The sequence below is a fragment of the Lytechinus variegatus genome, chromosome 15 (genome assembly GCF_018143015.1).
Source record: "Lytechinus variegatus isolate NC3 chromosome 15, Lvar_3.0, whole genome shotgun sequence".
In the NCBI taxonomy this organism is placed as follows: domain Eukaryota; kingdom Metazoa; phylum Echinodermata; class Echinoidea; order Temnopleuroida; family Toxopneustidae; genus Lytechinus; species Lytechinus variegatus.
This window is the reverse complement of record NC_054754.1, coordinates 16,761,892-16,780,657: the sequence shown is the minus strand read 5'-3', so window position 1 is coordinate 16,780,657 and position 18,766 is coordinate 16,761,892. Positions and strand designations below refer to the sequence as shown.

General features: G+C 35.2%; 1 protein-coding gene across 2 annotated transcripts; it reads left to right on the top strand.

Moving 5' to 3' along the window:
• Positions 1-2,584: 2,584 nt before the first annotated feature.
• Positions 2,585-18,466, top strand: LOC121428631. 2 transcript variants are annotated; one of them, XM_041625395.1, is made up of 3 exons: positions 2,585-2,819; positions 15,911-16,474; positions 17,732-18,466. In XM_041625395.1, the coding sequence occupies exons 1-3, from the start codon at positions 2,715-2,717 to the stop codon at positions 18,236-18,238; spliced, it is 1,176 nt and encodes a 391-aa protein (XP_041481329.1). In that variant the 5' UTR covers positions 2,585-2,714; the 3' UTR covers positions 18,239-18,466. The 2 variants fall into 2 exon arrangements, with proteins under 2 accessions (XP_041481329.1, XP_041481330.1); XM_041625396.1 differs by having other exon boundaries at positions 2,586-2,813.
• The last annotated feature ends 300 nt before the right edge of the window (positions 18,467-18,766 follow it).

Genomic DNA, 18,766 nt, shown 5'->3' with positions numbered 1-18,766 from the left:
TTGCAAGACAGATTCCTTACTCTGATTTTTTATATGTATAAAAATACAAATAAAACAAATAATGTTGGACTTGTGGTGAAGATAGATAACTCAGGGTCTGTGTTACACAAAGGAATAGGGGAGACCTACCCCTCTGATTGTTTTCCTTAGAATTGATGAAAATAAAGACAAAAAGGAGAAAAATAAAAAGAATGAAGAAAAGTGAAGAAAGAAAAGACTAAAAAGAGAGGCCTGGGTCGTAAAAGCTATGATATTCTATTGTAAGAAAACAACAACAACAACATAACAATCGTCATCTTTATGGCTGTTTACTATCCTGTCAAAATATCCTGATACCTTGGTCACATTTGCTCTACGGCGCGGCCGTACGGCGAGTCGAAAACAGCCGTTTTATTAATTTTGATTCAAACCACCTATATGTAGTTGGACCAAAAATGTTAAAACGGCTGTTTTCGACTCGCCGTACGGCCGCCGTAGAACAAATGTGACCAAGGTATGACCAAGGATCGAGTTTTAAGAGACGGAGAAACATCCAAAGAATTCCATTTTAAGCCTCTTTGATGACGCAAGGATAAAAATATGTTAGACATTTTCTTCGATGGATTGTCTTGCAGATTGTAGACAAAAGATTCCTACCTAACTACAGACTTACTAGCCAGATACAACGATACAACAGGGAAATACTCTTGTAATGATAATTTCTTACTCTTTTTGGGTGATAAACTTTTTTTTTTTGCTTGTCAAATTTATTTTGGTCGAAATGACGGGATGATACATTTTTCTTTTTTTTTTTGCTTGTCAAATTGTCCAGCCCCTGGTCTCCCTACCTTTCCTGAACTCTATTGCACTGACTTTCCTCAGTTGGTTAAAAACACTAAATTTCAGGGTAGACTTGGCTAATAAGGGCTTCAGCTCTTATTCCCATCCCGATGAATCTTCCTCCCGGGTTGTGCGGCTGTATATTTGGCCAAGAAAGCAGGCATATATCAACTCGAATTATCTTTCTTGCATATCTGTTGACTTCCATCTTCATGCTAATATTTCCAGGGAAAGGAATTTTCTTTTGACACCCTGTCAGTATTTAAGAGTCTTGCCAGACATAGCAACAAGAAGTACAGACAAACTTAATTCCACGTAGGCCTTTTATACATGCAGTTCATTAATGACAGTTGTGTGCCTGGAATAAAAAGGTTGTTTCTAATCATTTACAAACCAGCTGAATAAAGATGTCATTAATCAGAATGTGAATCGATTCTTGCAGCTATGTCCAGACGTGAATGAAACTTTAATTAGTTTTATTCCGTGTAAACTGGACTTATGGTAATAAATAAGAGCTCTATCACGCTAGAGTTACCACGGCTCAAATAGTCGAAATCGACTGAGGAGCCCAATCTAAACCTCCTCCTTGAGTTACCACCGGGAATTCTGGGTGCACACTGCTTATTCTCCCGATCATAAAACAAATGAACAGTGATGAACCGTTGTCATTTTATAGCGTATAGGTGGGAATAATTAAAAGAGTTTGAAAATTAAGGGTCCATCTGACGGGCTAAAACACAAGAATTGTTTTGATTTAGAACAAAAAAATTATTCATGATAGCGATTTCATGTCTAACTCATGTCGTGTAAACAAGGCCAACGTTGCCATGCTACACAAAAACAAAGTGTTTTTTTTTAACTAACCTAACGGCTTATAAATGTAATTCGCATTCCGATAATTAAGATTAAAGTATTTCTTACAGGTGTCAGAGTATATATGAATGGGGCAGCACAAAAATATGCATTTTTCCGAATATCAGAAATAGTATTCTGCATGAAAATGCACTATCCCAGGCAAGACAAAACTTCAAATACCTAGAATTATTTGAAGTGGAAGTTTTCATTCGTGGGCGGGAAGAGGGGCGTCGACTGTTTATTTTGAGGTAAGGGGGAAGGGAGTCGGGTGGCAAGAAAATTCAAAGGTTGGCAATGATTTATTTCTCTTTTTTTTAATTTCTTATTTTTAAAGTACAAATGGGGCATTCCGAAGTTTTACAACCAGGCCATCTTTTCCAAAACACTACTTTTCTTTCTTCTGTCTTCCTCTTTTCCATTTCCATTTTGTCCTTTCCCCATCATGAGAAAAAAAACTCAAAGGGGCGGCTACCCCATTTTCCTCCGTAGCACCACCCATGGGCGGGGCGGGAAGTGAAGCGTCACTTCTGGAGAAAGGTCATTTGTACTAAAGTGAAATGGTGGTTTAAAATCTAATGAGATAAGCACCAACTTTGACGTCTTGATTATTCATATATTCTTTTGAAAAGTGGTTTTCATTTACAGCCACAAAAACAACAATGCGTCCACGAACGACTGGTATTTCACAGATTGCCAAGTACTTTGTGCAACATGCTATGATATGCGTTCACAGTTGGAATGCAACAAATACCTTCATAAAAATGCTCTAGTCACCTGGTCTATTCAATTTCTTCATCCTGCTATGTAAGACAAGCTTACGTAATATCTTGCTTTGAAATATGCCTATCATAATGAAAGAAATGAAAGGTCATTTGACCAAAATTGTCCATGAAGTAACTACGAACTGGTCTATTCAGCCGCATTAATAAATCACATTTGCTCTGCATCTCGATGGTAATCTCTTCTCTCATTTCACTCCCAGTCTTCAGCAAGAAACGGTCAGCTTTTTAAATAGTTTGATTCAGTGACTGCTTTTCGACATGTTTCTCCCAACCGTGCTCGTTCTCGTAGTTTGTAGCATTCATTCGTCTACAGCAGCTCCGACGCCCGGGGCTCCGACTATGAATCAAAACCTCAAGATAAGAGTAAGTTTTAAAAGTGTTAGGTCTTTCTTTTAATAAATTTATTAAAGCACAGTGATGCAAAATATGAAAAATCCATATAAGCATCAATAGTAAGAGCTTTATAAGAAGTGTTAATAATCTAAAACATATAGACCTTTTCATTTTTGTTAGGAGGCGGCTTTTTGAGAACAAAAAATCCAGGAATTTTCATTTTAATTTGTCCCTATTCTAGAAAGATGATTATTTAGATGGGGCTTGAGACAGTCTTCATGAAAGAAAAAACGAAACCATTTATTGTTTTCTTCTGCATCCATAACATTTGTATAATACATTTTTCATAACATAATAAACATAATATGTTAGCATTTTTGGCATAAATTGTAAATAAAGATTACTAAAAAGATAATTCAGACAAAAATGATTAACTATATGATGTTCACAATTTGCAGGAGAAGGATTGTCATCATAAGCAGATTGCTTGAAAAAAAAAAGACAATCCCAAACTTATACTAATTGAATTAATACATTTATAACATTGATAAAGCAGAATGGGCATATTCTTTCAAATAGCTGAGGGTGATGGTGATATGATGGTGATGTTGATGGTGATGATGAAGGCCATGGAGATGATGATGGTCAAGATGAAGATATTGGTAATGACTAAAACGAAGGAGGAATAAATTCACGATAAAAAGGATACGACACAGAAATTTTACTTCAAGTATTCTGATAATAACATAGATTTAACGTTTGCCTTAAATGAGCGAAGAGACGAACATTGTTTAACAGGCTCTGGTAGAGAGTTCCACAAATCTGGACCATGGTGTCTTATGGATCTCTGCGCAATAAGCAATTTGGGGTTAATTAAATGGAAATTTGAAGAGTTACGGGTAGGGTATGAATGAATAGATGTATTCAGAGTATAAAAATTGTGGAATGAAGGTGGGAGCATGTTATTGTGAGAGAAAATGGTTAGGGTTTTGTTCAAGATTTTATTAGAAAAACTATCAATAATGCTCCCCAATTAAAAAAAATCAAATTTCCATTACGTCCTTGGAAGATATTTTAGACAGCGTTTCAATTTCTGATTTTGAAGGTAATAATGATGTCGTAATCTTTATCGAACATAAATGTAAAATGTTTCATTCATTCTTTATTCTTGTCTTTTAATGTTTCCTAGTTCAGAATGCCAATTATGATTACCAAATGACTTATTTCGAGGGAGACGCTCACGTCTCCCTCTCTTATTTCCCTTTCTCTGCCCTTTCCTTTGTATTGTTTTCTGTATTGTATTTTTGCCTATTGACGTATCCTGCCACAAGCCTCGGCTTTTAGGATATACGCCTTTAAACCAAACATGTACATATTTATATTCTTCATAACAATTTGAGTTTTTGTATGAATTAATGTTTATGAAAAATGTTTTGAAATAGAAGAAAATGTTTATTTGAATTTGAACTGAATTAGATTAGACTAATCCTTTTAAATTGAGCTTGGACATTTTTCTGGATTTCTAGGACCATCACCTTTTAGAAAAACTGCAAGGAGTTAAACGTTTTTATATAAAAAATATTCCTCTGTTACCCATGCAGAAAATCAATTACGATCAGTGTATCGTTTATGATTTTCATGCGGAGCATGTTCGTCAGAGAGTGACACGTATCGCAGGTTCGCCTCCTCTCTCCCATTACGTAACGTGGATATTTGAAGTTGAAAAAGATATCGGGAACTACGAAAATGTCGAGCGGTCATCGAGGGAAACAAGGCGGGAAACGCCCCCGACCATCTACCGGCTCTAGTCCAGAAGGACCTGCTCTCTTGCCTGCCATTAAGAATCTGTTAGCAGAGGAGATAGGAAAGGTTCTAGATAGAATTCAAGTTTTGGAACTTAACTTTGAAGCCAAAATAAAGAAATTTGAAGAAAAACTTAACGATGTTGTGAATTCGGTCACTTTTAATGAACAAAGTATTTCAGAACTTCAGCAGAAAATAAAGGAGGATAAGGAAATAGTCAACCAGGAAATTGACAGTCTCAAGGCATACATTAATCGGGAAAATTTACTTTTCCACGGAATAGCAGAAGGTAATCAAGAGGAAAATGTGGAGAACCTTTTACGGGACTTTTTTGTGGAGCACCTTAGATTTGATAGAGCGGTTGCAGATAGGATTGAATTTCAACGAGCCCATCGGATCAACTCTACCAGAAGACCGCGCCCCATCATTGCAAGATTTTTGAGATATAAAGATCGCGCTGCTGTGTTTCAAAAGGCGAAGAATTTGAAAGGTTCACACATGTTTATTACAGAGGATCTCCCACTGCGAATAAGAGAACGTCAACGAGCTCAATTGCCAGCCTTAAAGGCAGCCCGGTCTTCAGGTAAGATGGCTTATTTCTCCCGAAGCGAACCTTGGAAGTTGTACATCGATCGAGTTTATGTGCCACGGGAGAGGCAACATGCGTTCATTCGGCCACTTCCTACGGAGACACATCCCGGTAACCCAGGAATACGTCTTCAGGTAGCTGCTGGTGCAGAGCATAATCTCCCGGAATAAGCAACTGGCGCTATGAGATTGCAAGGAGAAAAGCTTGGATAAGTATCATTTATGTTTACATTCGCTTACACTAAGCATTTAATTTTCTAGACAACGGAGTTAAAGAGGTTTTTCGCTAAGTGAGACCCTTCTAAACATCATTTAAACCGTTTAACTGATAAGAATTTGGTTTGATAAATATTTCATAACAAATTGCGAGTCAACTGAAAGCAAAATTGTTTCATTATTTGTGGAAGATGCAATGAGGATGATTGAAGAATGGTATATTCCTATTCAAACCAAAAAAGCAAGAGAAATGCAGGATAAAGAAGACAGGAAAATATAACAGCAATAACTAAAGCGTGGTGTGAGAACAAATATTGTGCACTCTTATCAACATTGATCACTGCTGGATGGAGAACGAGTTTAATACTAAAAACTATTTTTTTAAGGAAGGAAAGGAGATGAAGCGTTTCAAAAGTGAAAAGCAACAGGGCTTATATTTTGATTATTAAAGATATTTCATGCAACAAGAAGAATCTTTATCTAGAATGAAGAAACTAGAAGACGTTGATGGAACAATCACCCTTTATGATTTTGTGGAAAAGATATATAGGTACACAAATATTACCTAACTTACAATTAATTAATTTTGAGCATGAATTTGCAAGGTATGAAGGGTTTTCTCAAGGAGCTCTTGGCTCATTCACTAAACCACTTTTAGCCCCAAAAAGGGGGTAGAAAGAAAAAAGGAATGGAATGCACATGACAGTAAATCTTCTTAGTCTAATTTAAAGGCATAACCTTAAATCAGTTTCATAAAAGAATAAATATTGCTAGAGAAGGTAATAGACAGGATGAATAGCTCTGTGTGCATTTACAATTTTGCATCATTGCTGGTGACTATGTATTACGTCTTTTTCTATCGCACATCCCAGGTTTTTGTTTTTGTTTGGTTGTTTGTTTGTTTGTTTTTATAATAAGCACACGGGATGACTCTTCCAACAATTAGAATGTTTGAAATTTTATTAATGGTTATTGATCTACATATTCAATGAAACAAAAAAAAATGAAGGAATAGAAAGATTTGCTTCAGGCAGATAGCTTTAATTGGCAGAGAACATTATTTGAATAGAGCTATATGTTACAATGGCTCTAAACAAATTAGCATGGGCAATTTGAATAGCTCCATTAACGTTATTGAATGTAACCAGCTAATTGAGAGGCAAGAAATCTGCTTTATTTTGTTCTAGTTGTTTTTATTAAAACGACGCTATTTTATATGGAATCTTAAGTATTCTACCATTTATTTTATTGATTTTCCTTTTCTTCATTCCTTTATCACGTATAATGCTAGTTTAATAAATGGCACATGGTTATAGCAGTTCTTCTCATACCAAATCTCAATTTGTATTGGTTTACAGAAGAATAACAAAAGAAGCCACTCGGCAAGGGTGAATCGGAAAATGATTGTTTTGCATCATGCCTTAATGATTAATTGTTCACTGAACTCAACTTGATTGAAATAATTTCGATCAATGAAAGCGATGCTATGTCAAGTGCTATGTTGGTCAGGTTCTTTTTTTTATTATTTTGATCGCGTGTTACATTATTACACATACCACTTGGCAACACTCAGTTGATCATGCATACCTGAATGTCTGTTCATATTTAGCCAGCTTTTGTAATTTGTTTTCATTATGAAAGGAATGTCAAAAGGAATAAAATCACCTTATTTGTTTTTATGATAGTCGACATTACATTCCACTTGACAGGGAAAATTCCACATTGTTGCGAATAGAATTGTTACGCTGATTATTTTTGTCCATCCCAAATTGAATACGAATGTTTTTTTTAGGGCGGGGTGCTGGATGGTAGATTGGCTTTAAAGAGTGGCTGGATAGCAGATGGTATAAATTGGCTTTAAAGAATGTCATAAAAGCTTGCATTCAAGCATTGTCCAACGGAGTTTATACATATTCAGTGGCTGACCGTGGCCCGGAGGACGCGAGGCGTTGGGGGGGGGGGGCGGCATTGTTCACAGACAATGCAGTGCCCCCCCCCCCAGTGCTTAGTCTCGTCCGGGTCGCGGTCCGCTACTGACCACTCCGCAAGTATCAGTCAATTATGCGTACCTTGCATTGACTAAAATTAAGGACTTTTTTTTTTTTTTTTTATTCATCCAAACTTTCACATTTATGGGTACAGTGCCGGTTTAAAAAAGATTTCATTCGATACCGTATTATACTTTGTATACCAGAATTTCACATCTCAATTATTGTAAGAGGGGGTCTGATATCATGCATCAGTATGCCATTATGTTCGATCAAAAAGACAAGCTACAATGCTGGATGTTAATACATTGTATTATATTCTTATATACATGCCACTCAGCAAGGTTGAATAGAAAAATCATTGTTTTGCATCATGCCTTGATGCCTGACTGTTTACTGAACTTCAAGGTTGAAATAATTACGATGAAATCGATGCTATGTCAAGTGCAACATTGATTAGGCACTTTTTTTTTGTTTGATCGCATGTTACGTTTTTACACATGCCACTTGGCAACACTCAGTTGAACATGTATACCTTATTGTCCGTATTTCGCCAGTTTTGAATATATTTTCATTAAGAGTGGAATGTCAGAAGGTATAAAATTACTTTAATTGTTTTAATGATAGTTTACATTACATTCCACTTGACAAGGGAAATTCCACATTATTGTGAATGGAATTGTTACTCTGATTATTTTTGGTCATTTAAACATTGGCCAACGGAATTTATACAGAGTCATGTCATTCCGCAAATTGTGCGTGCCTTGTATTAACTAAAACTAAATGATCATTTTTTTTTATTCATCCAAATTTTCACAGTTATCAGGGTGGAGTGTCGGTTAGAAAAAGATTTGACACAATACCGTATTTATACTTTGTACACCAGAATTTCACATCCCAATTATTGTAAGAGTGGAGCTGATATCTCCATCGGTATGCCATTATGTTCAATCTAAGAGTTACAATGGTTGAGGTTAATACAATGTGTACCTCTTTCACACATGCCACTCGGCAAGGGTGAATAGGAAAACGACTGTTTTGCATCATGCCTTAATGCCTAATGGCTTATTGAACTTGATTGAATTAATCAAGATAAATGGTATCGTTGCTATGTCAAGTGCTATATTGATTAGGCATATTTTCTCGGTTGTTTGATCACTCGTTACACGTTTCAAACATGCCACTTGGCAACACTCAGTTGATCAGGCATACTGTCGTATTTCCACAGTTTTGAACATATTATTAAGAGTGAATTGTCAAAGGGTATAAATTTATCTTAATTGTTTTTTTAAGTGATAGTCACTTTGCATTCACTCGACTGGGAAAATTCCACATTGTTACGAGTGGTCAGATATACTGCATCGGAATGCCACTATGGTCGTTCAAAACTGAAGATCAATGCTTGAAGTTAATATATTGTGTACCTCATATACATGCCACTCGTCAAGGGTGGGTCGGAAAATATTTGTTTGGTATTATGCCGGGGTATCATGCCTTAATGCCCTCTTGTTAATTTAACTTGAGCAGGCTCTTATGTGCTGTTGTTGGTCGCGAGATAGATACTTAACATCTTGAAGCAGATTTTTTGAGAATGGAATAAATAGATACTTGGGCCCTTGGGTGTGATATTGTTACTCTTTCACAAGATTAAGTCCGGTATGATGACAACAAACCTTGGTCCTGATGATTAGTTAGGAAGGGGGCTTTAGGCAAGTGAGCTGACTTAATGAGGAAATAAATGGTAAACAAATGGTTAGCCTTTTCTTTTTTTAACTAAGCATATACTGATGAAGTATGTCGAATAGTAGCCGCTTAAACTATTTTGTATATACCTGATATATCTCAATAACAAAGGAAGGAAACAGATAAGATGGTGGATAAAAAAGCTTATTGTAGGGGGATGTCCTATATTTCGATTAAGATATAGTCAGGAAACCGTTGACAAAACGGCCTTTCAAGCGTAAAGGTGCATTGTTTTATGTTCTGTTTATAATTAATTCTTTATTAATACTTCGCCTCATTATTACCCTGGGAAAACTAACTTTCATGAATGCGAAGATGTCGTCAATTTAAAATTGTGCTTTTTTGAAAGGTAATCATTGTATCGAGAATATTTTTAATGGGATACAATTATTAAAGGGGAAGTAGCCCCTGACATGGGGTTTATAGAATGGAAAGGGATCGTTAGCGGGTACAGGTCATAATCTGTCGGGTCTGATGCCCTTTTTTTTGAAAAAAATGAAATCTATTCTTTTTTTAGAAACGTGCATGTCATGTTTATTAACATGATTAAAGATATTGTAAATAATATACAAAAGAAAAAAAAGAAAGATAATTGATATTAGTTCAAATTATTTTGGTTTTTAATTTCAATTCTTTATTATGTCTCATATATTTGCATTGGTTTCTTTTTTATATTTTGGCATTTGATTCCTTTCATTTTAATGTTTTTTGTCGTTTTGTTGTTTAAATTCATTTTCCTAGGTGTCGGGGGGGGGCGGCGAATACGGGAATTATAGGTTAAGTTCTAATGCTTACGACACTATGGCGATTCCCTTTGTTGTGTGTGAATTGGGAGGTGTGTCTTTGTGGGGAATGTATGGTTATTGTTTGTTATGTATCTCTCTGTCCGCATGGGTGTGGACGTCTCAGTGAAAATGATGTTAGGATCAAGGATAGCAGATGTGTATTTGAAAGTGCCTCGCCGTCAGTATTTAGAAGCAGTAAAATGTGGACAAGTATATTATTACTTATAAATAATTTATATGGAGTGTAGCACTAGTAAGATATCCATTGATTGTAATTTCATCTCTCTAAATGTAAAAGGGATAAGAGAAGAATCAAAGAGGAGAAAAATTTTTGATTGGTGTCGTGATAAACGTTCAGATATTGTATTTTTACAGGAGACATTTAGTACGAAAGATATCGAAGAGAGGTGGAAAAAACAATGGGTTGGAAATATATATTTCAGTCATGGTACGAGTCATAGTAAAGGAGTTAGTATACTTGTAGATGCTAAGCTAGATGCCCAAGTTTTAAAAGTCATTGCTGATGAAGAAGGTCGGTTTATAATTTGGAAATGCAACATACAGGGGTTTGATTTAGTTTTAGCAAACGTTTATTTCCCAGTTCGAGGGAAAGAATCGGAGCAAATAACTTTTTTGAGGAAGCTCAATACAACATTAAAAAGAATAAATGAGAATAATTACCCCATAATAATAGGAGGAGATTTCAATATGATACGAGATAAAGACCTAGATTATAGGGGTACTTGTAAGCAAAATATGAATTCCAAATTTGAATCTCTTTTCAATGATTTTTTGATTGAATATAAATTGATAGATATATGGAGGAAAAGAAATGGAATTAAAAAACAATATACCTACAAACAAATGAACCCTTTCATGCAAAGTAGATTGGACTATTGGTTTGTATCAGAAACTTTAGAAGAGACTATTTCAAATTGTAAAATACTTCCATCCTTAGCACCAGATCATTCAGCAGTTCAGTTGCATTGCTATAATCTGCCATCTGATTTAAAATTTAAAAGTTCTTACTGGAAATTCAATAATAGTTTATGTAACGATGAAGATTTTAAGAAAAAGATGAAAGAGGAAATTTTAAGATTGAAGGAAGAATTTAAAGAAGAAATTGCAGATAAGAGAGTTCTCTGGGATTTTCTAAAAATGAAAATTGGCAGTTTTACAAGAAAATATTCTAAAGAAAAGGCTAAGATACGGAAGGAAAAAATAAAGATTTTGGAGAAAGAAATATTGGTTTTAGAAAACGATCTTTTAGGAAAGGTAGACAGGCAAAAAATAGAATTATTAGAAGGTAAACAAAATGAATTAAAAGCAATTTATAATTACGTAAATGAGGGAGTGAAGGTAAGATCTAGAGCATCATATTATGAAAGTGGTGAAAGAGATACAAGGTATTTTACTCAACTGATGGAATCTAATAAAAGAAAAACAGTAATACGTAAACTAATGATAGAAGGAAAAATCAGTTTTAATCAAAATGAAATAATTCAGGAAATACAAAGATTTTACAGTAAATTATACTCGCAACAGGAAGGCGAAAAATACGAGATTATGGAAGATACCTTTTTTCAAGATATACCGGAATTAGAACCGGCTTCAAGAGACATTTGTGAAGGAAAAGTAACTCAAGGTGAATGTTTGGAAGCTTTAAAACAAATGAAACTTAATAAAACACCGGGAAACGATGGGCTTAGTGTTGAATTCTATTTAGTATTTTGGTCTATAATAGGAGATTTGATAGTAGACGCTTTAAATGAATCTTTTTCTAAGGGGGAACTTTCGGCACATCAAAAACAAGCAGTTATTATTATGTTTGCGAAAGACGGAAAAGACCCTTTGTTTACTAAGAATTACAGGCCAATTTCATTACTGAATGTCGACTATAAGATTTTAGCAAAAGCTCTCTCAATAAGAATTAAAAAAGTATTGCATGAAATTATTCATATTGATCAGGTTGGATATATAAATGACAGAAATATAGGAGAGGCAGTAAGGTTAATAGACGACATGATTTTTTATACGAAACAAAATAATATTCCGGGCTATTTAATGGCAATAGACTTTGAAAAAGCATTCGACTCTGTGTCCCACGTATTTTTACAAAATGTTTTACGTCAGTTCGGTTTTGGAGCATCTTGGTGTAGGTGGATTAAAACATTATATAATAAAGCCTCAAGCTGTGTTTTTAATGGAGGCATATCTACAGGGTATTTCTGCGTTGAAAAGGGGGTAAGGCAGGGGGACCCGCTCTCTCCCTATTTATTTATTTTATGTATCGAGGTCTTAGCTCATTCGATTCGTAAAAATTCCGATATACGTGGAATTCACTTTGGTGATTTTGAAGTTAAACAAATACTTTATGCAGATGATATGACCCTTTTCATAAAAGATCCGTTATCAATAGATAACATAGAAAAAACCTTTGAAAATTTTGAAAAAATATCAGGTTTGAGAATAAATAAAGACAAAACCTTTATTTTGCTGTTAGGCCCCCTCTCCGAAGAAAACGTTAGAATGCCTTTTGGTAAAGTAGTAGAAGTCATTAAAATATTGGGTATAACTTTTTCATTGGATGTGGAGGTACAGGAAAGGATAAATTATAAAGAGATCTTAAGCAAAATTAAAAATTTGTTGAATTGGTGGAAACAGAGAGATCTCACTCTAATGGGAAAAATTCAATTGTTGAAAACATTTGCACTCTCTAAAATAATTTTTGTATCGTCACTCACCCCAGTACCACCTTGGGTTTTTCATGATATTGAAACGTTAATGTTTGAATTTTTATGGAAGGGGAAAGACAAAATAAAAAGGAACATTATGTGCATGGATTACGAAAAAGGAGGGCTTAGAATGATAGATTTTAACTTATTTGTATTTGCACAAAGGATTATGTGGTTAAAGAGACTCATACTCGGAGATTCGAAAATAGGATGGAAACGATTTTTTATAAATAGGACACGTAATTTTGGAGGCTTACTAATACTTTTTAGTAACATATCTTTAAATTTGTGCAGATTGTCCCTACCAAGCTTTTACATAAGTTTGTTGGAAATATGGGGTGCTACGAAAGAAATATTGCTTAAAAAGGAAACGTCAAAAAGAAATGAGATATTCTTTAATAATAAATTTATACGTTTGGACGGAAATATGCTATTTGAAGAAAGCTTATTTCTTAGAAATATTTATAAAATACATCATTTAGTTGATGACAGGAGTAATTTTAAATCATCTAGAGCCTTCCAGAGGATGGGATTAAAAGAAGATGAGATAGAATATCTCCACACAGTATATAAAAATATTCCAGCAACGTGGAAATGTCTCTTGAAGAAAACAGACACATGCAGGGACACAGCTTTAAATTTCGAATTTATGTTTCATGGAAATGTGAACACAATAGCTAATGTTACATCAAAGAAAATCTATGAAGCTTTGTTAAACATGAAATCTGAGAGGTCATGCGCTGTTAAAAACATTGAAAGAATATATGACTTTTCTGAAAAAGATACTGATACAATATTTTTAAGACCTAGGGTAGCTACCTTAAATAGCAAGTTAAGGGAGTTTCAATTTAAATTGCTGTATGAACTTGTATATACTAAAAAATATTTGTTTAGATTTAAATTATCAACACATAATCTATGTTCGTTCTGTGGCAAATGTGAAGAGACATATGAGCACATATTCTTCACCTGCGAATACATAAAAACTTTATGGAAAGACTGTGGTTGTTTATTTAAATTACGTCAAATAGAAAATGTTAATTGGAAGGATATTCATATTGGAGTTAAGGTTTTTGATATAGGGAAGGAACAATTACTAAATCATATTATCTTTCTAATCAAATTTATGATCTTTGAGTACAGTAAGGCTAAAAGAAGACCCCCAACCCCTCAAGAGATAAGGAAAAAGATATTGGAAAATGAAAAGGAGGAAAAAAGAATAGCAGAGGCACGTGGAAAATTATCCGGTCACCTGAGGAAGTGGGACAACTTTCACACTTCACGATGACGAGGCACTCAGAATCCATTTGTTTTTGTTTTTAATTAATGCATGATATGCACTTATTTTCATGACAGCTGCCTTAACACTTATGCGGACAGATGAAATGCATTTGATCTGGTGGAGGTATGTGTGTGTGAGGTATGTGTGCGGGTGTGTGTGTGTGTGTAAGGGTGTGTGGGCAGGGGGTGTTTGTCCGTGAATCGGTTTGAGTGTGATGGGGGTGGGATGTGAGTGTGCGGGAAGGTCCGAAGATTATCAATAGTAATTCTTCTCTCATAAATCCCATATTTTAATAAACTTACAGGTTTCTTTACAGAGTTTTCTTTGTGATAAATGGTGAATAATTTGATTTTAGGCTGTACTTTTTTTTCGCTTCAATTAACATATGTATTATGTATATATAAAAATGTAAGAGAAAAGAATGTACATCAGACACTTACAACAAATTGAATTGATTTAGAATTTATTTATGACATTGTTTAAATTCTTTTTTTGTTAAGAATTGTCAAATGTAACCATAATATTTGTAAGTTCAAATCAAACTTTGTAATGAACGTTATATTTTACTATGTTCAATTGTGTTTTATGAGAGAAGAGAATAAAAGATTACTAAAAAAAAAAAAAAAATTAAAAATGCGATTTTTGTATCAAGGTTCCTTTATCATAGAAAACGATATGTTTTTTTTGTGGGGGGGGGGCTTGGGGCAGTTTTCAGAGAAAAAATACCCGATTAACACTCTTAAAAAAATAGGCAAAGGCGTATATAGATTATGATTTTCATTTAATAAAGTGATTTGTGTATTAACATTCCCTTATCACAGAAACCGATATTTTTTTTTTTGGGGGGGGGGCGTTAAAGGGGCTTGAAGCAGTTTTTAGGAAGTTACTTTAATCGTTAATCTTTAGAGACCGGAAAGTAGTTAGTTTTAATCAAATATGAAGCTTTCTTTATCATTAGTCCCCATCCCGGGAAACCGATTTTTACCCAATTATGGTGGCTTGATGCAGTTTTGTAAAGAAAATCTCCTGAATATGTACTTTTTTTGTTGGAATATATATATATTTATACAGAATAGGAACTCCTGAATAGGTCATTTTTTCAGAGAGAAAAAGCTTTGATTTTTGTTGGAATATACATAAAGTGGTGGTTGCATGCTTGCTGGGGGTATTAGTAAACAGGATCTTGGAAGACTGCAATGCCTTCAGAACAAATATGCACGATTAATCTGTCAAAAACCAAAATGGTGTCATGCTACCCCTCTTCTAAGTGAACTACATTGGCTACCTGTTTCTAATAGAATACATTATCGAATACTTGTTCAAACCTATAAGTCTCTGTCAACCACACTTCTTACATTTCTTCATTATTTCAGCAACAATTAAGATCTACTTACTGTCTTCGTTCTACTGCTGCTCCTTCCTATGTAATTCCAAAGTCCAGAAAACAGGCCGGTTTCAACTCATTTCAACCTCTTGCCCCCGTCTTTGGAACAAACTCAAACTCTTCGAAACCTCTCTTCTCTTAACCTCTTCAAAAAAAAAACATCTCAAAACACACTTATATTAACCATAAACCTTAACTTATGCAATTAACAGCGCTTTGTATCCTCTGGGAAAAGCGCTATTAAATCCAATTATTTCATGTATTTAGTATTACATTTTTTCGTTCTATTTGTATTTTCTTATAATGCTCCATCTTAAAACGATCGCAACCCAAACTAGTTTAGTGTAGCTATCAACGATTGTTAAACAATTATTTTGATCCTTTTCAACACACTTTTTATACTATTAATCGTGGGTTGAATAAATGAGACATATCTAGTATTTATACATTTCATATCAAGAATGGGTTTGAAAGAGTATAAGACATCGATAATTTTGAGGGAATCTTCTGTAATGCAATATAATGATGCTCGACTTTTGTTTTGTGAGAATTCAAGATATATCATCTACCACGTTTTACCTCAATTTTCATTTTCAGGAGGATGTGCTTACTGTCCTGAGAGAATTGCTGATCAACAGAGGTCAGACAACACTTGACCAATGGTTTAGACCAACCGGTGACTCTAATAAGGAGCAGGACTCTTCCGCCTCACAGGACCAGGTCTCTACTGCATCACAGGACCAAAACTCTACCGCGTCTCAGAGCCCGGACTATACCGCGTCACAGGGCCAGGACGATGAGCAGTTCTCAACACAAGCGGCTCTTACAGATGCACCGGAAAGTACGATTACATCGCTACCACCTCCACCCCCACCTTCACCACCAAAGCCACCCATTCATCCTATCTGCAAGAAGAGACTAAACAACCCGGATAGGATCGAAGACATCAGGGACATCCGGACTCGCCGTGACGTCATAGAGTACCTGATTTACCGTCTCTGTATCCCAACGATCACCGCAGAGGACGTCCTAGCTGTATCGCTGATCGTAGATCGTCTCAATAATCGGGGGACATGGCCGATTATTGGTTTACCGAATCCATTTGAACCCGAGGTGGTGACACCCCCAGATTCAGACAACAATGTCAATGACCAAGAATCAGTAAGTGAAGAAAAAAGTTGTTAACATTCTTTTTTTATGAATCAACCTACTGTTAATGAGATTTTTTTCGTAGTTTACATAACATCAAATAATTGAGTTCTTTGAAAATATAAGAAACGCATTCCAAAGTTTCGCCATTAAAAAATATAGCTAGATAATATGAAGAAACCCGTTTTTATATTTTATCGGGATTTCGTCAATCTTCTCTTATATGATTAGAAGTGATTGTTTTTCTACATGTTACATGTGAAGGTGCGGAACTCTGAACCACGGCCCCTGCATTTGATTAGAAACAATCTCATTGTTATGATTTAATGAGATTAAACTATGTCACTTTAATTCTAAATTTCGTAACAAGTTTTGCGAAAGAGCATGCTGCGTCCAATTTAACCCGCATGGATTATAATACCACAATTATATAAACATACTGGAGACGATATTCGAGAAGACAATTTCCAACTAATTGAAATTCGTTATAGAATGACGGTTCCAGGAACCACGAGTCCCGTCTCTATTCCAAGACGGTCTCAGCACCGCACACCTAATAAGTGACTAGCTTGAGCTGTTAAAGGGGAATGAAACCTTTGGAATGAGTAGGCTTCTGTAGAAACAGAAAAATCAAAGAATAAGAATAAAGAAAGTTTGAGAAAAATCGGACAAATAATGAGAAAGTTATGAGCATTTGAATATTGCAATCACTAATGCTATGGAGATCCTCCCATTGGCAATGCGACAAGGATGTGTGATGTCACTGATGAACAACTTTCCCTTTGGTGGACTATAAAATACCCTCAAAATGTCTCTTTTTGCTTTTTCTTATGATGATACGAACTCTTTATCCATGATGTATTCTTGAAAAATATGTAGGCCTATTACATGCCTTTATGTAGAAAGAACACATGATCTATAAAAGGGGCAATTCAAGTGAAATATATACTAAAGTAACGGGGAGAGTTCACAAGTGACATCACACATCTTTGTCGCATTGCCAATTTGCTATCTCCATAGCAATAGTGATCGCAATATTCAAATGCTCAGAACTTTCTCATTATTTGTCCGATTTTTCTCAAACTTTTGTTGATCTGTTTCTTTGATTTTTCTGTTTTCACACAAGCTATCTTGTTCCAATGGTTTCATTCTCCTTTAATTTATAAAGACAACTATTTGATCTCAGATCAAATAATGACAATTTTTGATCAAAATTCCTATTGTGGGTTGTAAATGTATCAGAATATGATTTTATGCGTTTTCTTTTAGGATAACAAGGACCTCATGCGAAAGAGAACGGACGATAATGACATCGATGAAGAAGACGAAGGTGACCAAGCAACCCCCGCACCCGCTCTCCAACCCGTACAAATCCTCCACCCACTCTGCATGAATCGACTGAATAACCCAAATCAGATCAAGACCATTGGTGAAGTCCTGAATCGCCACGATGCCATCGAGTACCTCATTTACCGCTTGTGCCTGCCGGGTGTCACCGCCGAGGACATCGAAGCGGTGGCCGACATCGTCGGAGGACTGCCTTGGCCTGTTGCGTTCATGCCAAGGGAGAGACAGGGTCAAAATAAAACCACTTCTTCGTACAACGTACAGAATACGAGTAAACAAGCTCAAAACTATGAAACGAAATCATCGACATTGGACAAGCAGACCGTATACAAATACACATCGAACGAGGAGGAGGAGGAGGAGAAAAAGGATACACCAGTAGATATGGAGCTTATGATTCGTCATCTGCTCGGAGAGCTCATCAATTAATCAAATGAAACGGTCTACAGCCACGTTGGTGTTATAACACAATCTGAAACCATACTTGTTTCTCCTAACACAGAATTAAATCGTTCTAGTCAAAGTAAATTATGTTAATGAATGTGACACATATGCCAAAAACACTGTATTATCATCCTTTTTTTTTTAGAGACCGATCTCTTTTCTGAGCTAGAGTGCCCAGGCCAGCTGACGATTGAAATAAACAGTAGAAATGAATTTTATTGTTCAAGTTTACTGGTTTAATGCGTTGAATTATTGCTTCAATCATTTTAGATAAACCATAAAATGGTATTTTTTTTTATTTATTTCATATTTTTACAGTTGAGTTTGTACGTTATTTCAACGATTAAACCCAACATTGTGTCAAACTACCAAGACAATTTTCAATAATCATTGATTTAGAATAGCTATAGGTGTCTGAATGGTTACTGATGGATCGTTTTATAAATTGCATTTGTTCCGGACAGCTCGAAATCTTGTTACGAAATCCAAGATTGGCCTATCGTAACTGATCGC